Source organism: Embiotoca jacksoni, unplaced genomic scaffold, assembly GCF_022577435.1.
Source record: "Embiotoca jacksoni isolate LCO1_2020_lvr unplaced genomic scaffold, fEmbJac1.0.p SCAF_48, whole genome shotgun sequence".
Classification (NCBI taxonomy): domain Eukaryota; kingdom Metazoa; phylum Chordata; class Actinopteri; family Embiotocidae; genus Embiotoca; species Embiotoca jacksoni.
In genome coordinates this window covers 704,593-722,940 of record NW_027185401.1, presented here as the reverse complement: position 1 = coordinate 722,940, position 18,348 = coordinate 704,593, and the positions used below count along the sequence as shown (strand labels likewise).

Genomic DNA, 18,348 nt, shown 5'->3' with positions numbered 1-18,348 from the left:
TGTCCTCCCGCGGCGACTCCTCCTCCTCCTCCTCCCCCGATAGGGCCTCCTTCTACTGACTTGGTGTCAGCTAATGTCAAGCCGGAGACATTTACAGCGAGCTAAACGCATTTTTTATTATTATTAGCCTGGTTAGCTCTTCGGCTAACTAGCTCTGGCTGCGACCAGCGAAGCCAGTTAGCTTAGCCCGTTAGCTTAGCTTTGCTCCCCCTCCTCCTCCCTCCTCCTCCTCCTCCTCCTCCTTTTTTTTTAAAACTTAACACTGACGGAAACAAGCTGCTCCGGCTTGTTGCTGACAAGCCATATCATTATTATTTTTTGGGGGGGGGGGGTGGGGGGTGTTGACTGAAGCTCGCGTCGTCGGCCATGTCGGGACAACCGGCGGGCTGCGGGTTCCTGATGTCGGTCGTCGTCCACGGAGACTCGACTCTGAACGAGCAGGAAAAGGAGCTGAACCAGCGGCTCCGCCGGCTCTACCCGGCCGTGAACGAGGCGGAGACCCCGCTGCCTCGCTCCTGGAGCCCGAAGGACAAGTTCAGCTACATCGGGCTGTCCCAGAACAACCTCCGCGTGCACTATAAAGGTACGACACGCGCACTCCTCACAAGTTTTTACACTTTATTACTGCTTCTCCTCCCCCTCCTCCTCCTCCTCCCTCCTCCTCCATCAACCCCCTCCTCCCCTCCCCCCCCAAAGCTAAGTTAGCTTAGCTTGCCCGTTGGTGGCTAAAAACAAAGTCGGCTAAAGGCTAGTTAGCTCCAGCGACAACAACAAGACGAGAGGACATCTTGCAAACCAGCTGGCGAGTCGGTACCCGCAGACAAAAACACTGACCTTACTACAGCTCGGTGGCTTCTCCTCCTCCTCCCTCCTCCTCCACCTCCTCCTCCCCCCACCGCCCCGTTAAACCAGTCTTTGTCAGCTCCGTGAACTGCCACCATGACATCACGGTAGACAATCTGTCAAGCACATTTATTTAGACAAAGTATAATCTAAAGGTGGTTAAATGATCATACCGTTCAACGTTAGCCTCCTCCTCCCCCTCCTCCTCCTCCTCCCCCCACAAAAAAAAAAAAACCCAATATGGACTGTGGCAAAGACAACCCCCCCTCCCCCCACCACCACCACCACCACCCCGATCCATGGCAGGCTAACAGTAGCATTATTTAGGCAATGAAACACAACAGTGTCAAATATCATGATTTCAACACGAAGTTGCAGCAAAAATTATCGTTTCCAGTCAGCTGTTTTGTTGTTTTGGTGACGGAGTTCTTTAAAAAAAGGGTTTTTAATCAAGTGTGTTGTTGGACTAGTTGCTTAGCTTCTTTTTTTTTTTTTTTTTGGGTGCAGGCCTACAAGAAAAGGGCTAGTGTTAAAAAAAAAAGGTGTAGCTGTGTCACACACACACACACACACACACACACACACACACACACACACTTCCTTGTTGCAACCAGAATGTTCTTTGTGTGCAACAAAATTCACCTGAATCACTCGACTGCAGATGTCTTTTTATTATTATTTAATAAACTTCAAGCATCCTAGAAAACTTTTCATATGTGGATGTAACCTCCATGGGAACGAGAACAAATCTTAAAAGTCACACTTTTAAAAAATTTTTTTTATATATATATACACAATATATGTATTTTTCGACAAAACTCTTGATTAACTAGAATTTAATCTTTGCAAATGTCCCAGTAACTTGGGACACACTGGATTACTATCAGACAGAAAAATATTTGCCATTATAATAATGCATTACCTGTTTTGAGTTTTTTTTAAATTATTATTTATTTGTAATGAATTAGGCGAACGTAAAGAGAAATGTTGTTTTTAAAAGTATTAACTGAGCTAGCTTGAACGTGCTCGTTTCTTTTATCCCTCCATGATAATAAACTGAACTCTTGGTTGACGACTGCTGGTCGGGACAAAACAAGACATTTAAATCTGCCCCTATGGGCTTTGGAAAACAACATTTATTTATAAAAAAAAATGTTTTTACCATTGTCTGACATTTTAAGGGTGAAACACCGAATCGAACAATGGAGACAGTAATTGATAGATTACTCAAATTAGAGTAATTATTTGCAGCCCTCTGCTGGATAAAACCCACGATAATTATGAATTGTTAAATGCTTCGTCATCTAAAACGCACTTACCGGAGTCCTCTAGCGCTAATTTTACTGAAAGTAAATGTCATTTGTGTCCAAATGCCGAATGCCTTCCAGCTATTTGATAACACACTCGCACACATGGGATCAGAGCTAAAAAGGATTTCTCTGTTAATTAGAAAACTATTTTGATCATCCATTAATTGCCTATGTGCATTTTTTTTTTTTAAAGCAAAAGGGCCTGGAATTAACCAGCTCCAGGTATTTTCAGTTTTTCTTCGTCATTTTCTATCAAGAAACTGAATAAATGTTGAATTTAGGCGGGTTAGTTCGAACACAAGACATTTATCAAATGTAAATTTGTGCTTTGGGACATTTCAACAACCATTTTCTGCTGTTTTTCTGACATTTTATTGAGCAAACAGTCGAGTAAATTAGATATTAGACGGATTGGCACGTTGTAATAATGAAAAAGCTCCAAGAACTGCATCAATGTGACGTTTGTAAGAGTTTTGTTGAGATATAAAATGTTTTGTATTGATGGTCACACATCCGCTAGTGACGCTGCCTGATGCTAACGTCAGCTTTAGCAAGTGCTAATCTGGTAGCCACTGACATATCTCGTGCTGAAGCATATTTTACAGAAATTTCATTTAAGTAAATTAAGTTTTTGGGATCATAATTGTATCTATTTCTTTTTTTAATTATTATTATTTCAAACCACATCCAGCCCCGCAGTCCTTCTCGGCAAGCTGTGGTTCATGTGGGGATCGACGTGTAGAGTATAAATTATTAAAAAATGTACCTGAACAGATACTGAGGCAGAAACACAGCGCGCCTTCGGGCTGTTTTCTTTTTACAGATCACAACGTAGGTTGTAAAAGTTTGAATGGAGGTGGCCGCACCTTTCTTCTAATCCAGTTTGACAATAACTGGCGTTGTTTGTTCAGTGTGTGTGTGGAGGGGGGAGGGAGGGGGTAACGGTTAGCATCGCTTTAGAACTTTGTGCTGGAGAGATAATGCTCTCCTTTTTTCTTTTTAACCACTTTGATTTAACTTTATCACATCTTTATTTATTTTCAAACTACACACAATCCATCACTTTGCTTTACATTTGAAGGTGAAGGAGCATTTTTATCCTATCTGAGAAAGATTTTGATTTTTGACTTTATTGATCCCACAGTGGGGAAATTCTGTGATATAAATATATATATAATCTTCTGAACCCCACCCACCCAACCCACCACCACCCCATTTTGTGTTTTACCCCCAATCCTGAAGGTCATGGCAAAACCCCTAAAGATGCGGCGTCCGTTCGGGCCACCCACCCCATCCCGGCCGCCTGCGGGGTCTACTACTTCGAGGTGAAGATCATCAGTAAAGGACGAGACGGGTAAGAACGCGACGATGCTCGACCTCGGCTCGGCTCTTGCTCGGTGGCGGCGTCTTCACAGTTTTGAGCTGCGTCGTTACCACGGCAACCCAGATCGGTCGGCGATGTCCGGAAACGCCGGCTCCGATCCGTCTCGTCTCCTCGTGTAATGACGTATATTAACCAAGATAACGCAATTAACCAATGTTTTGAAAAACATTCAAAAAAAATTCGGGAGAATTTGAATAAAATTGATTTGAGTTTAAAAAATTTTTTTTTTTTTTTTTTTTTTAACACGCTAGCTTTTAGCACCAGCAGTGAGGAGGATGCTGAACAGCTGAGATGACGAGCAGACGATACGATAGGCTGGAATTAACACTCGATTCCAATTGTTCGTTTTCTTTTGTAAACCACATCGTACCGTTACGTTTCGATGGTTCACATCCGTGTTTGTAAGCGACACGCGTCACCGGGATTAGCGTCGTAGAGGTTGTTCTCTGTTTATTTAATTTTTTTTTTTTTTTTTTGTTACTGTGCGGTGAGGTGCGCGCACACACACACACACACACACACACACACACATCTGCAGAGAAGCGACAGCAGCTGCACAGCTAGAGATCGACGAGGAATCAGATCTAGGACGACGCGTGCAACTGTCCCAGATCTGGAATTTAAAAAAAAGGAAATTGGTTTGTTGACATTTCTGTTTAAAGGAAAGCAGATCTGAACCCCTTTGAGGCAAAAAAAATAAAATTGCATTTAGGCCACTTCAGCATGTAATGTGAAACGTTGAATGAATGAATATATATATATATATATATATATATATATATATATATAAAAATGACCTCTCCTGTGTCGGTCCCACAGGTACATGGGCATCGGCCTCTCAGCTCAGGGTGTAAACATGAACAGACTCCCAGGTAAGAAGACTGTGTGTGTGTGTGTGTGTGTGTGTGTGTGTGTGTCTGAACACACTGATTTTGTGCGGAGCGAGCTCGCTGCTGATGCTCTCAGACACTTTCATTTTGTTAAAGTGGAAAAAATCAGTGTTACACTTCTGATCTCTAATGACCCCTCAGATTAGTGTGTGTGTGTGTGTGTGTGTGTGTGTGTGTGTGTGTGTGTGTGTCTGGGTACGAAACGATTTCTGCCGGACGACGTCACCGATACACTTATCAGGCCAAACCTGCCCCTTCGGCTGGTTTTGAGAAATGGACCCGCCCAGGAAGCTCCTGTGTTTTTGGACAGAGATAACGGGGGGGGAGGGAGCCCGGTTAAGTCAAGAGTGTCGAAACAAAAACAAAAAAATGCTCTGCAAGTCTGTAGTTGCTTCAATCAACAGCTAAAGGAGGTATTCAAAAAACATTCTGGGAGAATATCCAGCTTTCTGGACAAACTGAATGTCCTTCTACAGTTTTCACACCGAAAATGACAACAAGCTGTTCCAGTGATATATATATATATTTTTTTTTAAAGGTGGATTTTTCCAGATTAATTTCACACAGAGTAATCAAAAGTGTCCTTGAGCAAGGCATCGAACCCACTGCGGGTTTCCACTCGCTGGCTCACAACCATCTGCTGTGAGTGAGGGCGTGGCCTGTATACGTGTTTTAATGAATATAACACGTGGGGATATTTCAGCGTCTCTGGTCGCTCACCGAAACTCCGATATTTAATGATGCTTTTTAAATCTCTTTAAATTTCTATTTTTAGACTTTGCATGTTTCAAACTTTCCACCAAAAAAAAAAATTACAAAATAAATTTCTGACTTGGTGTGTGTGTGTGTGTTTGCAGTTTTTCCCCAGAAAAAGAGCTGATCAGACATCTTGGTTGAAGTCTTTCTGCAATCCAGCCATGATTTATTTTTTAATTTAAAAACAATTTTTGGGCAGTTTTTAGTCACACAATCAGTGAATTTGGATTATTTTGCAGGCGTGGTTACAGCACTGATGTTCTCCTCAGTGAACCTGTTGTTGTTGTTTTTTTGTTTTGTTTTTTAACTCTTCGGTGTGTAATATTTGTCCTAAAAACACCCTTTTGAAAACACAAGATAACATTTTGCTCTTCTTCTTCCATCAACTCCAGTCTGTCACCAGTTGAGTCATATATCTTCCTGCGTTCGGGCCGTCCCAGATGGCTTTTTTTTTTTGCTGTAGCTCTTTTTCTTAAAAATTGCGATTTGGGAATTATCAGAAATTCCAAGTCGTTCCAAGTTACAAAAACTTGACGTTATATAGAATACAAAGGCTTCACCTGCTGTCAAAATAAGAGCTTTAAATACTTTTTAAAATTGAGGACATTTTTATGAAGGAAAAAATGGCGGCAAAATTTCGCAAGCTCCCGCAATTATTGTGAATTTTGCTCGAATTGCAGCAAATTATAGCGATCGCAAGATCACCGTTTCCTCGAGCGGACCGTTACTGTTACCGTGTGTCTGTTTACCCTGAACTCCAACCCTCTGCTGTTGTTGTCGTCGTCACGCCTGCTCAGGTTGGGACAAGCACTCGTATGGTTACCACGGAGACGACGGCCATTCCTTCTGCTCGTCCGGCACCGGGCAGCCGTACGGACCCACGTTTACAACGGGCGACGTGATTGGCTGCTGCGTTAACCTCATCAACAACACCTGCTTCTACACAAAGAACGGCCACAGCCTAGGTGAGGGGAATGTACTTGCAGAGATTTGTGATTTATGAATATCAGAAATTCCGTCAACACCTTTATCACTTTTTTTATTTTTTTATACGTAAACTCGCTGATTGTCGCCCTCTATCTTCCTCTGCAGGTATTGCCTTCACAGACCTACCGGTAAGTACCCACATTTGTATTCCCTCCCTTGTTGTAAAGCTGTCTTTATTTCTTTCTTTTTTTTTGTTTTAGTTTTAGAATCTGTTGAGAGATTAAATATTTCGTCGACTTTAGATTTCTTTCTTTTTGTGGCACTTCTGTACAGATTGTGGTTCCAGTTTTATTTGCTGTATCCAGTCATTAATCAGGCACTTAAGAGCTCTTTTAATGTACGTCGGTTAAAGCGAATTAAATGTACTTCGTTTGGTTGACGTTCTAGAGTTCGAACTTTGTTCAGAGTTGTCATCGGCCTGAGACATTTCATATAAACTGCGACGGATCCGTTTTCTCAAATGTCACGTAAGCGAAACTCGTGATTTTCGAGGGGCTTGAAAACAAAATTTAAAAAAAAACGGATCCAGATTTACACCATCAGGGTCATTTTGACAAAGCTCCTTTTAAAAGAGTTGTGTTCATTGGCCTTGTGGTATTTTTGTAATTTGTAAAACTCTCATAGTTTCTCTTTGTATTTGATATAATCAATATTTAATCATAACTCTGTCGGTTTCTGTATTTGTGGACTAGAAAAGAAAACAGTTGATACTATTGTCCGTTGCTCGAGGCCTTGGGCTGTAATTTTGAAGAAACCAAACACACTTCTTCTTCTTCTTCTTCTTCTTCTTTGAAAAAGAAAATTCAAATTTCCCTTTTTACTTTTGAGCTATTTGTAACATCACGTTGCATCACAGCAACGCTTACATTTCAAATAGCATAACTGTTTCTACGTAAAAGAAGTGACCGACCTACAGAGAATTATTACCTTTATAGCGTGTTTCAGCTCATTGTTTCAGCACATCGGAGCATTTAGATGTTGTTTCCTCAGGACTTTGGCGCAGAGCTCAACTGAGCTAAAAGGGGAATGTGATTATTGGATTTGTATTCATCAGGACGTGACTCCAGGCTTATTTCTTCCTTTTCTTTTTTGTCTTCTCCGTGTCGGCCAATCGGACAGCTCGTTGCTCATCTTGAACCGACGCGTCCTGCCTCTTAGTGGCCATAAAATATCAGATATTTAAAGTTAAATACTAGTAAAATTATTATTTTTTTTTTTTTTAACATGAACAGGATTTGACTGGTCGGTCTTCCCCTCATTACGTAACACCTCCCACACCAGATGGACATTAATTCCAGTGGGATTCATGCATGTATTAGCTGCATTGAGATGTGAGGGAGACACGTTGTTGTTGTTGTTGTTGTTTTTTTTTCTCCCCTCTCTCCTGCCTGTTCGGTAGCAAATTAATTTAAAAAATAAAAAACTGAGGGGACCGGCTGTTGTTTTTTTTCGAGGGAGAAAAAAATAAGAGTCTTAGCCACAACAATAATCCATTGAGCAGCAAAAACGGACTCGGCCGCGAGCCAGACATTCATGTTCCTCCAGAGTTGACGTGAAGTGCGTCACCTCGGCACAGCTGACCTTTGTGGTTATTGCGCCATGACAAAGACGACTCTGAGACGCACGCACACACACACACACACACACACAGCTTTGTCCTCCCGTTCTTATGGGGGCCTTAAAATCGACTATATTTATTCCCCAACTCTGAAACTAATCCATTTCTTTTTACCCTGAAGTATCTTTAGCCTTTATGCCCAGACTAGATTTACTTACTACTTTTTATTTTTTTTAAATTTAAGACCGGTTCTAACGCTATGCTCTCGCCCTACTATGAAGGCAATATTTCATTTTTTTTTCCATCAGTTATCTCGGTGTTGTTAGCTAAAATCACTCCTTCTTATTAGTTTTCTGGAGGTCCATCTGAAAATAATCCCTCATTCATTAGAAAAGAAGATTCACAAATCCCTGTTTTTGGGGGGGGCGTCTTGTGTTTGATTGACAGGCCTGTGATGCAGTCAGGTTACAGCTATCGGTGGGCGGGACCTAGAAATCGTCCGGGTTTTCCAATCAGATCCACCGCTCGAGACGATACGAGAAACGGTCCGAGACCTCGTTGGTTCGGGTGTTTCCATTGGATTCACTGGCAAAAAAACGAAATGTGCATTCGGTATTTAAAACGACACTCGTCCAGGTTAAATACGGTTCTGGGCTTCTCGCTTCCTACTTCCCGACTGACGGTCGATCCCTGGAGGAGACATTTATCTGGAGGGGAGGAAATTGTAGTGAATTGGAGGCTTCAGTGCCAAAAAACTGTGCAGGCCAAACAAAACAAGAAAAGAGAGAAATCTCAGCAGCTGGCAGTGTAATCGCCGAGTCATCGGTTCACGTCAACTCATCGGTACATCACTCCGTTCGATGTTATGTGCAGTCCGTCTGCTACAAATCGTACTTACTGCCCTTTTAACGTCAGAGGAGTTTGAGAAATATGCGTATTTCACCGTCGAATCTCGGTAAATCAAATCTTTGGTAGCAACAGGAAACAAAAGTTGTTTTTTTTCCTCTCATCGTTTCCTGCCTCGTTTTTTATCGTTCAGATTACATTCAAAGCTCCTCCATCGTCCTCATCCTCAGCTCTCTCTCTCTCTCTCTCTCTCTCTCTCTCTGCCGTCAGCCCAACTTGTACCCGACCGTGGGCCTCCAGACTCCCGGCGAGGTGGTGGACGCCAACTTCGGCCAGCACCCGTTCGTGTTCGACATCGAGGACTACATGCGAGAATGGAGGACGAAGATCCAGGCCCAGATCGACCGCTTCCCCATCGGAGAGCGCGAGGGCGAGTGGCAGTCCATGATCCAGAAGTAAGAGGATCGGAAAACAGAATTACTCCCGTTGAAACCTGCGGGATGAACTGTGGAAGTAATGCTGGTTTTAGAGAACAATTCAAGCAGGTTTCTGTCATTGTGTTGTTGTTTTTTTTAAGACTTCATCACATTTCTGGCATTCAATTATTTTTGGTTTTATTTTATTTTATTTTTTGTTTAGTTTAAAAGAGGATAAAGAAGTCCACCGGGTCTGTGTCGATAATAATAATAATAAAAAAAGTACAACTACATCTTTTAAAAGCCGAAGCGACGGAACGTTAATTAGACTTAAAACGTCGTTTGGCAGTTTTACTTCGAAACGGTTGCAGATAGATTTTCTGTTTTATTTACTAAAAAAAGTCATTTCAGCTTTTAAATTCAATAAACTGCAGTGAAATGACAGAACGGGACTGCGGCGCAGTCAGGTTTTTCCGCTGTAGATGGGCGGGGCGTAGCGTCTTCGGATTCCCCAATCGGATCGCGTCACCATCCACCGCTAGCGGTCCTTCTCCAGCTCGTCCAAATATGGTCACTTCCGGGCTCCAAAAATGGCAAGATGGCGACGGCCAAAATACCTAAACTCCAACCGATGACGTCACTGGTAGTAGCCGCTTGCTGATCTGCTAAACCAGCCTGAAGTGGAGCGTTGAGGGTGTTTGGAAGTCGGAGATGACGGGACATTACAAAGAGGATCTGGTCCCAGATGGACCACTTTAGCAGGAGCCGTGATTCCCCCCGCCCCCAAAAAAAAAGCAAAAAAAAAAAAAGCTGTGGGACTCTCTTCATGCCATGCCCTGATGGGATTAGCTCCCTGTTGCTATGATTACTTATCCTGAATGGATTTAATCTCCATTTGATGGAGGGGGGGGGTCGGAGTCCAGGGAGCGGAGGCACTCGTTGCCTTTTATCCGGGGGAAAAAGTTGCCTCGGATGAAAACAGGAAATTTGTAAAGCTTGCGTCAGAGCATACATTACCACATTCATGATTACACTTAAAACTACATCTAGCACGCGAAATCAACCGCGTTCCTGCTCCTTCTATTTTACGACAGATGTTTTCATTTCAAATCTGGTTTGTTTGAGTTATGTTTTTTTTTTGTCCCGTTCAGGATGGTGGCTTCGTACTTGGTGCACCACAGCTACTGCGCCACGGCCGAAGCCTTCGCCAAATCCACCGACCAGGCCGTGCACGAGGAGCTGGCCTCCATCAAAAACAGACAGAGTGAGTCCTACTCTGTTTTCTTTTTTTTCTCATTAAATCTGACGCTGACGGTACATCAGCTGTTTTGTAGGAATGTAAGAAGGTAAAAAAAGTAAGTAAGTAAATAGACGAGATTGAGATCTTTATGTAAAGTGATTTCTTTTTTTGTATTTTTTATATTAGCTGCAAAAAAAAAAGATTAGTGTATAATACGTTCTGTACAATTGTAGTGAGGAAAAGGGGAGGCGGCTTATTCCTCATTTTGGCACAAAGCTCGATCACCTGCGATAAAGAAACCTGCCGGTGCTTCCTTAAACTAATCTGCCTTTTCATTTGAGGTGTGACTAAAATTCCACAAAATGCTTGAAATAATGTGTTTCATTAAACATTTTGGTGCTAGTGGCAGCATAGAAAATCATGTTATAAAAAAAACCCAGATACCACAGAAGAAGAATGTTCTCCCACAAGCTGAGGCATAATTTTTTCATTATTTTTTTTTAAATTGGCTCGTTAAACTGGTATAGCTCTGAGGAGAGTATGAATATTAATACTTGTGAACACGTTCCCCGTCCGTCCGCAGAGATCCAGAAGCTGGTGTTGTCAGGTAGGATGGGCGAAGCCATCGAGACCACCCAGCAGCTCTACCCCAACCTCCTGGACAGGAACCCAGACCTTCTCTTCATGCTCAAGTGAGACCCTGTTTTAATTTTCCCGGATGAATCGATTGAACAATATTAAATATTGGATGATTTAAAAACCTCTAATTATAAAATTTTTTTTAAAAAAAATCGTTGTACCATGTTCTGTAGTGATATGTGTTTAACAGTAATGTATAAGAATCTTTTGATCTGATTTCATGCTGTGAATTATAAGTTGTTTGTGAAACGGCTGCGAGTCATTTATTCAGATGATGGGTGCTGTTTTTTCTTTCTGATACATCCTGATAATTTCATCTGCTAAAGCACGATAATCAAAGCTGTTAGATTTGTATTTATTTATGTCTTTATTTTTCTTCTTGTATGACGACCTACTTGTTCACCTACATTTCAGCGGCTTTATTCTTAATATTCAATTTTCTTGGCTTGTTTTTAAAAAAAATTATTATTATTATCTTCATCCTATTTTTTTTGTTGTTGTTTTTTTGTGTGGTCTTTTCTCTTACACAATCTCCTTCTGTCTCGACTCCCCCCACCCACCCACCTCCCCCCCTCCCCCGTGTCCTCAGGGTGAGGCAGTTCATCGAGATGGTGAACGGGACGGACAGTGAGGTGAGGTGTCTGGGAGGTCGCAGCCCCAAGTCTCAGGACAGTTACCCCGGCTCCCCTCTGCTCTTCAGCAGCCCGAGCCACAAAGCCAGCAGCTCCCAGCCCTACCTCACAGGTACGGTCCAGCTGTGCTCACATCTGGAGAGGAGAAACAAGACGTCAAAACAAAATAATACATCCAGAGTTACAAACACTGCTCAATCGGCCATCTGCTCTCACATACTTACAATGCCATCATATTTGTTTTACTTATTGACTGAAACATGAAGAGTTTCTATGAATTTGACTTGTAAAGGTACCAGAGAGAAAACCAGAGGCAAATAAAAGAAAGGACTTTTCAAATTCTGGCAGAGACAAATTTTCTGTCTAAGACACACAAAAATGCAGAGGCAACAAAAATTAAATATATGGTGTTAAAATGCGCCATTTTAAATATCATTTTACACCATCTGTCATCATGTTTAGCTCATAAGAGGAGTTGCTAGTCTTTGTCGGGGTTTTTCTTTTTCTTGAAATTTCAAAATGTCTCGCTCTGTTCTAGGGTTCGACAGCAATTGCTGTAACGGCGTGACGTCTAATAAGAGCCACGGCTCCTCCCCTCACAGTCACAAGCCCTGCCCCCCCGGCTCTGGCTCCGCCCTCCCGGCATCTGACGTTAGCCTCAACGGGACTCGCAGCCAACAGCCCATAAGCAGGTACCGAGAGAGAAAAGCAACCACCACTCGCCCGATTCAACCCGACAGCGTGTCGCCATGGAAACCTCAAGTATTGATTTTGATGAAGCAGATGTACAGATTCAGATTTACTCTGAGCTGAGCTAATGAGCGGGGAATTAAGTTTTCAATCAGTGAGCTCAAAACTTATCGTTCACGATTCACTGTTGCGTACGATCTGACGTACGCTACGATAGCGGCTATAAAATAAACGGAAAAAGAGAAATTATTTTTGGATGAGCTGTCAAACCTGCTGACGGCGTCTCTTTGTTTGTTCCTCAGTAACGACGTGGACATGGAGGTCGACCACTTCACCAACGGCGTGACGGAATCGTCCTCCAACGGTTTCCTCAACGGAACCTCCAAACACACCATGGAGGCCGACGACTGCGACGCCGACATGGGTGGGTGGTGTGTGTGAGAGAGAGAGAGTGTGTGTGTGAGAGAGAGAGAGTGAGAGAGAGAGTGTGAGAGAGAGTGTGTGTGTGAGAGAAGGGAGTGTGAGAGTGAGAGAATGTGTGTGTGTGAGAGAGTGTGAGAGTGTGAGAGAGTGTGAGAGAGTGTGTGTGTGTGTGAGAGAGAGAGTGTGAGAGAGAGAGAAAGTGTGTGTGTGTGAGAGAGAGAGAGAGAGTGAGAGAGAGAGAGAGTGTGTGTGTGTGTGTGTGTGTGTGTGAGAGAGAGAGAGAGTGAGAGAGAGAGAGAGTGTGTGTGTGTGTGTGTGTGTGTGTGTGTGAGAGAGAGAGAGAGACTGTGTGTGTGTGTGTGTGTGTGTGTGTGTGTGTTAACTCTTATTTTCTCCATCACTCGCTCCAGCTCTAAACGTCCGTACTTATAAATCTACAAATGCCTTAAAAAAAGCAGAAAAAAAAAAAGCTCTTTTCTATTTATTACATTTTCTCCAAACTGTCCGCGGCCGTGCAGAGGTGGAGTCGACTCAGTCCAAGAGGCAGCTGTGCGGCGGGAGCCAGGCGGCCATCGAGAGGATGATCCACTTCGGCAGGGAGCTCCAGAGCATGAGCGAACACCTCCGCCGCGAGTGCGGCAAGAACTCGGCCAACAAGAAAATGCTCAAGGTAACGTCAACATTTGATACGTTATCTTTGGTCTATTTTTGAATTAAAAAAAAAAAAAATCACTGCAATGTGCTGCTATGTGATCAGGACCTGTTGTTGTTGTTGTTGTGCGTCTCCGGCCGCAGGACGCTTTCAGCCTGCTGGCCTACTCGGACCCCTGGAACAGCCCCGTCGGCTACCAGCTGGACGCCATTCAGAGAGAGCCCGTCTGCTCCACACTCAACAGTGCAATACTAGGTGGGTCCGCACATTCGTAGAGCCGACGCAAACGTTACGAGGGCGTCGCAACAAAACTCGGTTGAAGAAACTCCAATTGATTGATTTTTTTTTTTTTTTTTTTTTAAATCCCTAAAGGGGAAAATGCAAAAAAATAAATAAAACACCATAAATAAAACGAGACGGATACGAAAGGGGGCAAGATTTAAAAAAAAAAAAAATCGGCCAAACGAATGTCGTGAACGCTTTCGAACTCCCGGTTTCACTGTCTGCATTTCTGACGTCGTTCTTCTTCCTCCTCCTCCTCCTCCTCCTCCTCACCCCCCTCCTCCTTCTTCTTCCCTCTCCAGAGACTCACAACCTGCCCAAGCAGCCCCCCCTGGCCCAGGCCGTGGGTCAGGCCGCCCAGTGCCTCGCCATCATGGCACGAACTGGCAGCGGGTCCTGCGCCTTCGCCTCTGTGGACGATTACCTGCACTAGCCCCCACGTACTCACACTCACACACACACACACACACACACACACACTCTCGAGAGCCTGTCCAGAAACGCCTCCCCCTCCACCTCCTTCTCCACCTGTGTAGTTATATATTAGCCGAGGAGACGTTCCTCCGCACGAACTCTGTAGAAAGTTTTAACCATCTCACTCGCCTGCTTCTGCTTTTACCGAATCGACACGAACGCCACCGACCGAGGACCCGGAGACGTTTCTGGACGGGATCGTTGGAGTCATTTTAAAAGAATACACACACACACACACACACACACACACACACACACACACCACCTCCCTCTCTCTGTGGTAAATATTAAATTACACCTCCACCTTGGTTGCTTCTCCTCTTCCTCCTCCTCTTCCGGCCCTCCGAGGCTGCGCTTGACTGACGGTGGGGGGAGAGCGGGTGGAGGGAGGGGAGGGCAGCCGAGAGCGGTCGACTTGAAACTACTCGAACCGTACGTGGACTCCGCCGCAGATGCTCAGCCGCTCGCATGTCCTGGGACAGGAGGGTGGGACAGGAGGGTGGAGGGGGGGGACAGACAGACTGGTGAAACAAAACAAAACAACCCTGGTGAAACAAAACTAAACGTAAAGGAAAAAAACACCAAGCGTACAACGAAAGGAAAGTAAGCGTCGAGGCCGAGCACCCTTTCACACGCTCCCTGGAAACCGGCTGAAACGCACATACGTGACACACGCAAACACGGAGGCCGGCCGGCCGACGCCGAGGAGTCCGATCTCTCCGCCGAGTGCTCGAACTCCGGCCAACACGAGGCTCTCTCCGTCACCACCGTACCCCCCCCCCCCCCCTCCCCCCACCCGCACCGATCCCCTCTCACCCCCCCCGTCCTCCCTCGACTGACTTCAGGACATCGGCGGTGATTTGTGTGACGCATGTGGACTCGGGACTTCGAAGAAGCCAGAGAGAATCTACTTTTCTTTTCTTTTTTTTTGACTCGGCTTTCCCCGTTTTAAATCTTTTTGTTCTTTTCTTTGGGGACAAATTCAGGGGAGGTGGGGGCGGAGCGGGACGGGACAGGGGGCGGGATGGAGGGGGCGGGGATACTCGGGAGGCGTAGCTATCTGGCTCTTGTTTTGTTTTTAGTTTTTTCCAGGTTGACGAGGTGCGGCGCGGACGACAACGATGATTATTATTGTTGTTGTTGTTGTTGTTGTTATTATTATTATTCTAATTATCATATTAATTATTGTTACTTGCATTCACAGTATATTTGTCGAGCGCCAGCAAGAGCAAGTTCCACCGACTTATTATTAATAAAGGTCCCGATTCCACCCGATTACCCGTGTGTACATGTTAACGTTTATATATGAATTTAACAAAATGGAGCTATATCAATAGAGCAAGATATTTAGTTATCAAATGAAATGGAAATCATTGAGAAAAAAACAAACAAAAAAAACCCAATCCTTTAATGCTTTGTACCGACACCAGTGACCCCCCCCCCCTCCTTCCCCCGGAGGCGTCGCTGGTCGTTCCCTAGTCCGTACAAGTTTGTTTTTGTTTTTTTTTCTGTTTCCTGTTTGGTTGATTCAGGGTTCCTACGCGGGGAAGTTGAAACATTTGACAATTTTTCCAGGTCTGTAAAAAAAAAAAAAAAAAAAAGTCGTGAAACACGAGACGCGCTGTACTTGAAGTAATCCGCCATTTACTGCAACCGCCATCAATTTTAAAAATCTGAGGGAAATTTGTTTTTAAAAAGAATCTCGGGGGGGGGGGGAGGGAGATTGGAAAATACCGTGTAGGAACCCTGCAATGACCTCCGACCTCATTTTACTCGTTACCCCCCCCCCCCCCCCCCCCACCATAAACCCCCGAGCTGCACAGCAGGTTTGATGCAAACATTGTTCATCTTTATTTTTCGTATCGATGTCTGTGCTGATCTGTAACCCGTCAACAACTCAGGAGACCAAAATGTCCCTTTTTGTTTAATCCCCCCCCTCCCCCCCTCCCCCCATCTCCCAAACGCCGGCGGACTCGACTCCTCGGATTTAAATTCGAGGCCAGATTAACGTAGACGTGTGAAGTCAGCAGTTGGATTTAAAGTCGAACTGAAATCATTCTTCTTCTTTTTTTGACAGACAGCCGACTGTTTTTTGTTGTTGCTGTTGTTGTTTTTGTTGTTTTTCATCTGTACTCGTCGACCCGAAACTTTTCCCTCCTCAGAGATTTACCTTTTTTTTTTTAATCCATAAAAACTTAACCCGGTCATCTTTTCCTGCGCTTAACTAGCTGTAACGTAGCTGCTAACCTTCAGGAAACCAAACGTTCTTACAGGAGGGGGAAACAAACAAACAAAACAAAACAAAAACACAATTCGATTATTAGAAAAGAAAACCAGAAGCGCTAATACGAGATGTTTTGCAAATTTGAGCGTCACTCAAAGCTGCTAAATTCGTACTCCACTTGGAAAGTGAACGCCAAATAAGCTGGGCCTAGCTAGAGAACCGTAGCACTAATTCCCGCCGTCATTATAATTTCACGTACGTTATCGGTCCCCCCCCCCCCCCCCCCCCCCCCCCCGGCTAGCGTCGAACTAGCGTTTAGCGGCGGTCGAGACGTCAAATGACCGAACTAGAAAACTCAAAAGAACGGAGTCGAACTTAGCGCTTCGTTTTGAAGACCGCGAAGTAACAAATTTACAGACGGGCGGTCGTCAAGCTAAAAAAAAAAAAAAAAGGTTTCTTGAAAATAAATCCACGTCAACGTACACGTGCGTGTACATTTCACGCTGAGGTGAAGCGAAGCGTGACACTGACACGAAAATAAATAAATGTTCTCTTTCAAAAATGAAACCAGTAAAACCAAACCAAAGCTTTAATTTCAGTTCGACTTTAATGTTTCGAAGTCAGACGTTTTTCTTCTCGGTTCTCCCTGAACTCTGCGTTTGCTCTTCGGGCGGAGATTTCTTTTTTTTAAGCGATCTCTTCTTCAAAGTTTGAAAAAGTCCGGCAGTTTTTCGTTTGTCTCCGTCTCTACGCGTCGTCGGCTCCAGAGTTGAGCTTCTTCCGCCCTCTTGGTTTCACGTCTTGCTCATCGGGTCTTTCTCCGGTCCTCTTAAAAGCGTCGCCGACGAAGATGCGAAAAACGGGAGTATCGCCGAGCAGCTCCGTTGGTTCCCCGAACCCGACCCGACCCAACCCGACCCGACCCAAAGTTTTCAGAGGACGAGCTTTTTTTTTTTTTTTTTTTGCAGCTGTGTGTTCGTGCTTGCAGAGAAACAGGAAATGCAGAGTTGTTTTTTTTCTCGCCATCATCCATCTTTTCCTCTAGTTTCCTCCACCCACCACCACCCCCCACCACGGGGCCCGGCATTGACATTTCCTCCTCCACGAGCTTTTCTGTACCTTGGTTTGTTTCCCTTTTATTTTATTTTTATTTTTGCGGATCGCAAGCAGTCACGGCAATCGTTTAGAAAAAAAAAACTTCTTAGACAAAATTGTCTGTTGTCTCTTTTTCTGAGTAAGGTCTGAAACCTATGCATGCCATAGTAAAAGTGGTGGTAAGATCAAGTTAGATGTCTTTCCTTTTTATTCTATTTTGTTTTGTTTTGTTTGTTTCTCCTCCTTTTTAGCCAGTTCACGGTGTTTAAGGAAAGATGTCAACCAGTAAGTTGTCCACTGCTGACTGTGTGTGTCCATTTGGAGAAAAAAAAACAAAAAAAAATGTGCAATTTGTGTGAGGGTGAAAAGATTTATATTAAAAATGACAAATGACGATGGTATCTGTGTGGATGCTGCGTGACGCCTGGAGCGAGGTTTTTTTTTTTGTCCTGCTTTTACAGGGGAATTCGTGGATGTGGGAGTTTTTTTTTTTTTTAATAATCCAGTTAAGTGTTTCTGAACACAAAACCTTTCTAAACCCCAAGTTGGTGATATGTAGTTTCTGGGCCCTTTTTTTTTTTTTTTTTAACCGACCTTCCTTCAGATAACCGGGCTAATGGGTAACAATGGGTTAAGAATACGCTAATTTGCATGTAAACCTGTATTTAATTGAAAATCCACCATAGAAATGGAGAAAATATGCTTATTTTCAATTTGATGGCAGCGACAAGTTTGGGACAGAGGTTATGTTTACTACCGAGTTTCATCACCCTTTGACAATGTAAATGTTTAGGAACCGAGGAGACGATTTGCTGGAGTTTTGAAAGTGAAATGTGTTCCCATTCTTGCCTAATACAGGATTTCAGCTGCTGAACTGTATTTTTGGGGTTTCAACAATTGACAGGTCTTGACTAAAGGCAGGCCCGTACACGATTGGGGAACATAAAAAATTACTTATTGATCGTTTTGGCTTTAATTTCAACTAACGAAAGGTCGTAAAGGGAGTC

At 43.8% G+C, this 18,348-nt stretch overlaps 1 protein-coding gene across 1 annotated transcript; it reads left to right on the top strand.

The window, feature by feature from the left end:
- Positions 1–190: 190 nt before the first annotated feature.
- On the top strand, positions 191–18,300 carry ranbp9 (RAN binding protein 9). The gene is made up of 14 exons (XM_069170132.1): positions 191–583; positions 3,396–3,507; positions 4,357–4,409; positions 5,981–6,148; positions 6,276–6,298; positions 8,845–9,029; positions 10,142–10,254; positions 10,814–10,922; positions 11,459–11,613; positions 12,040–12,193; positions 12,494–12,615; positions 13,133–13,284; positions 13,410–13,521; positions 13,851–18,300. Exons 1-14 carry the CDS (start codon positions 367–369, stop codon positions 13,979–13,981), a joined length of 1,806 nt encoding a protein of 601 aa, XP_069026233.1. The 5' UTR covers positions 191–366; the 3' UTR covers positions 13,982–18,300.
- The last annotated feature ends 48 nt before the right edge of the window (positions 18,301–18,348 follow it).

Bases quoted from the DNA above. Each gene is read 5' to 3' on its own strand.
- ranbp9 (XM_069170132.1), top strand. From the start codon at position 367: ATGTCGGGACAACCGGCGGGCTGCGGGTTCCTGATGTCGGTCGTCGTC. The intron at 6,149-6,275 runs GTGAGGGGAATG...CTTCCTCTGCAG, and splicing joins AAAGAACGGCCACAGCCTAG to GTATTGCCTTCACAGACCTA. The intron at 12,194-12,493 runs GTACCGAGAGAG...TTTGTTCCTCAG, and splicing joins AGCCAACAGCCCATAAGCAG to TAACGACGTGGACATGGAGG.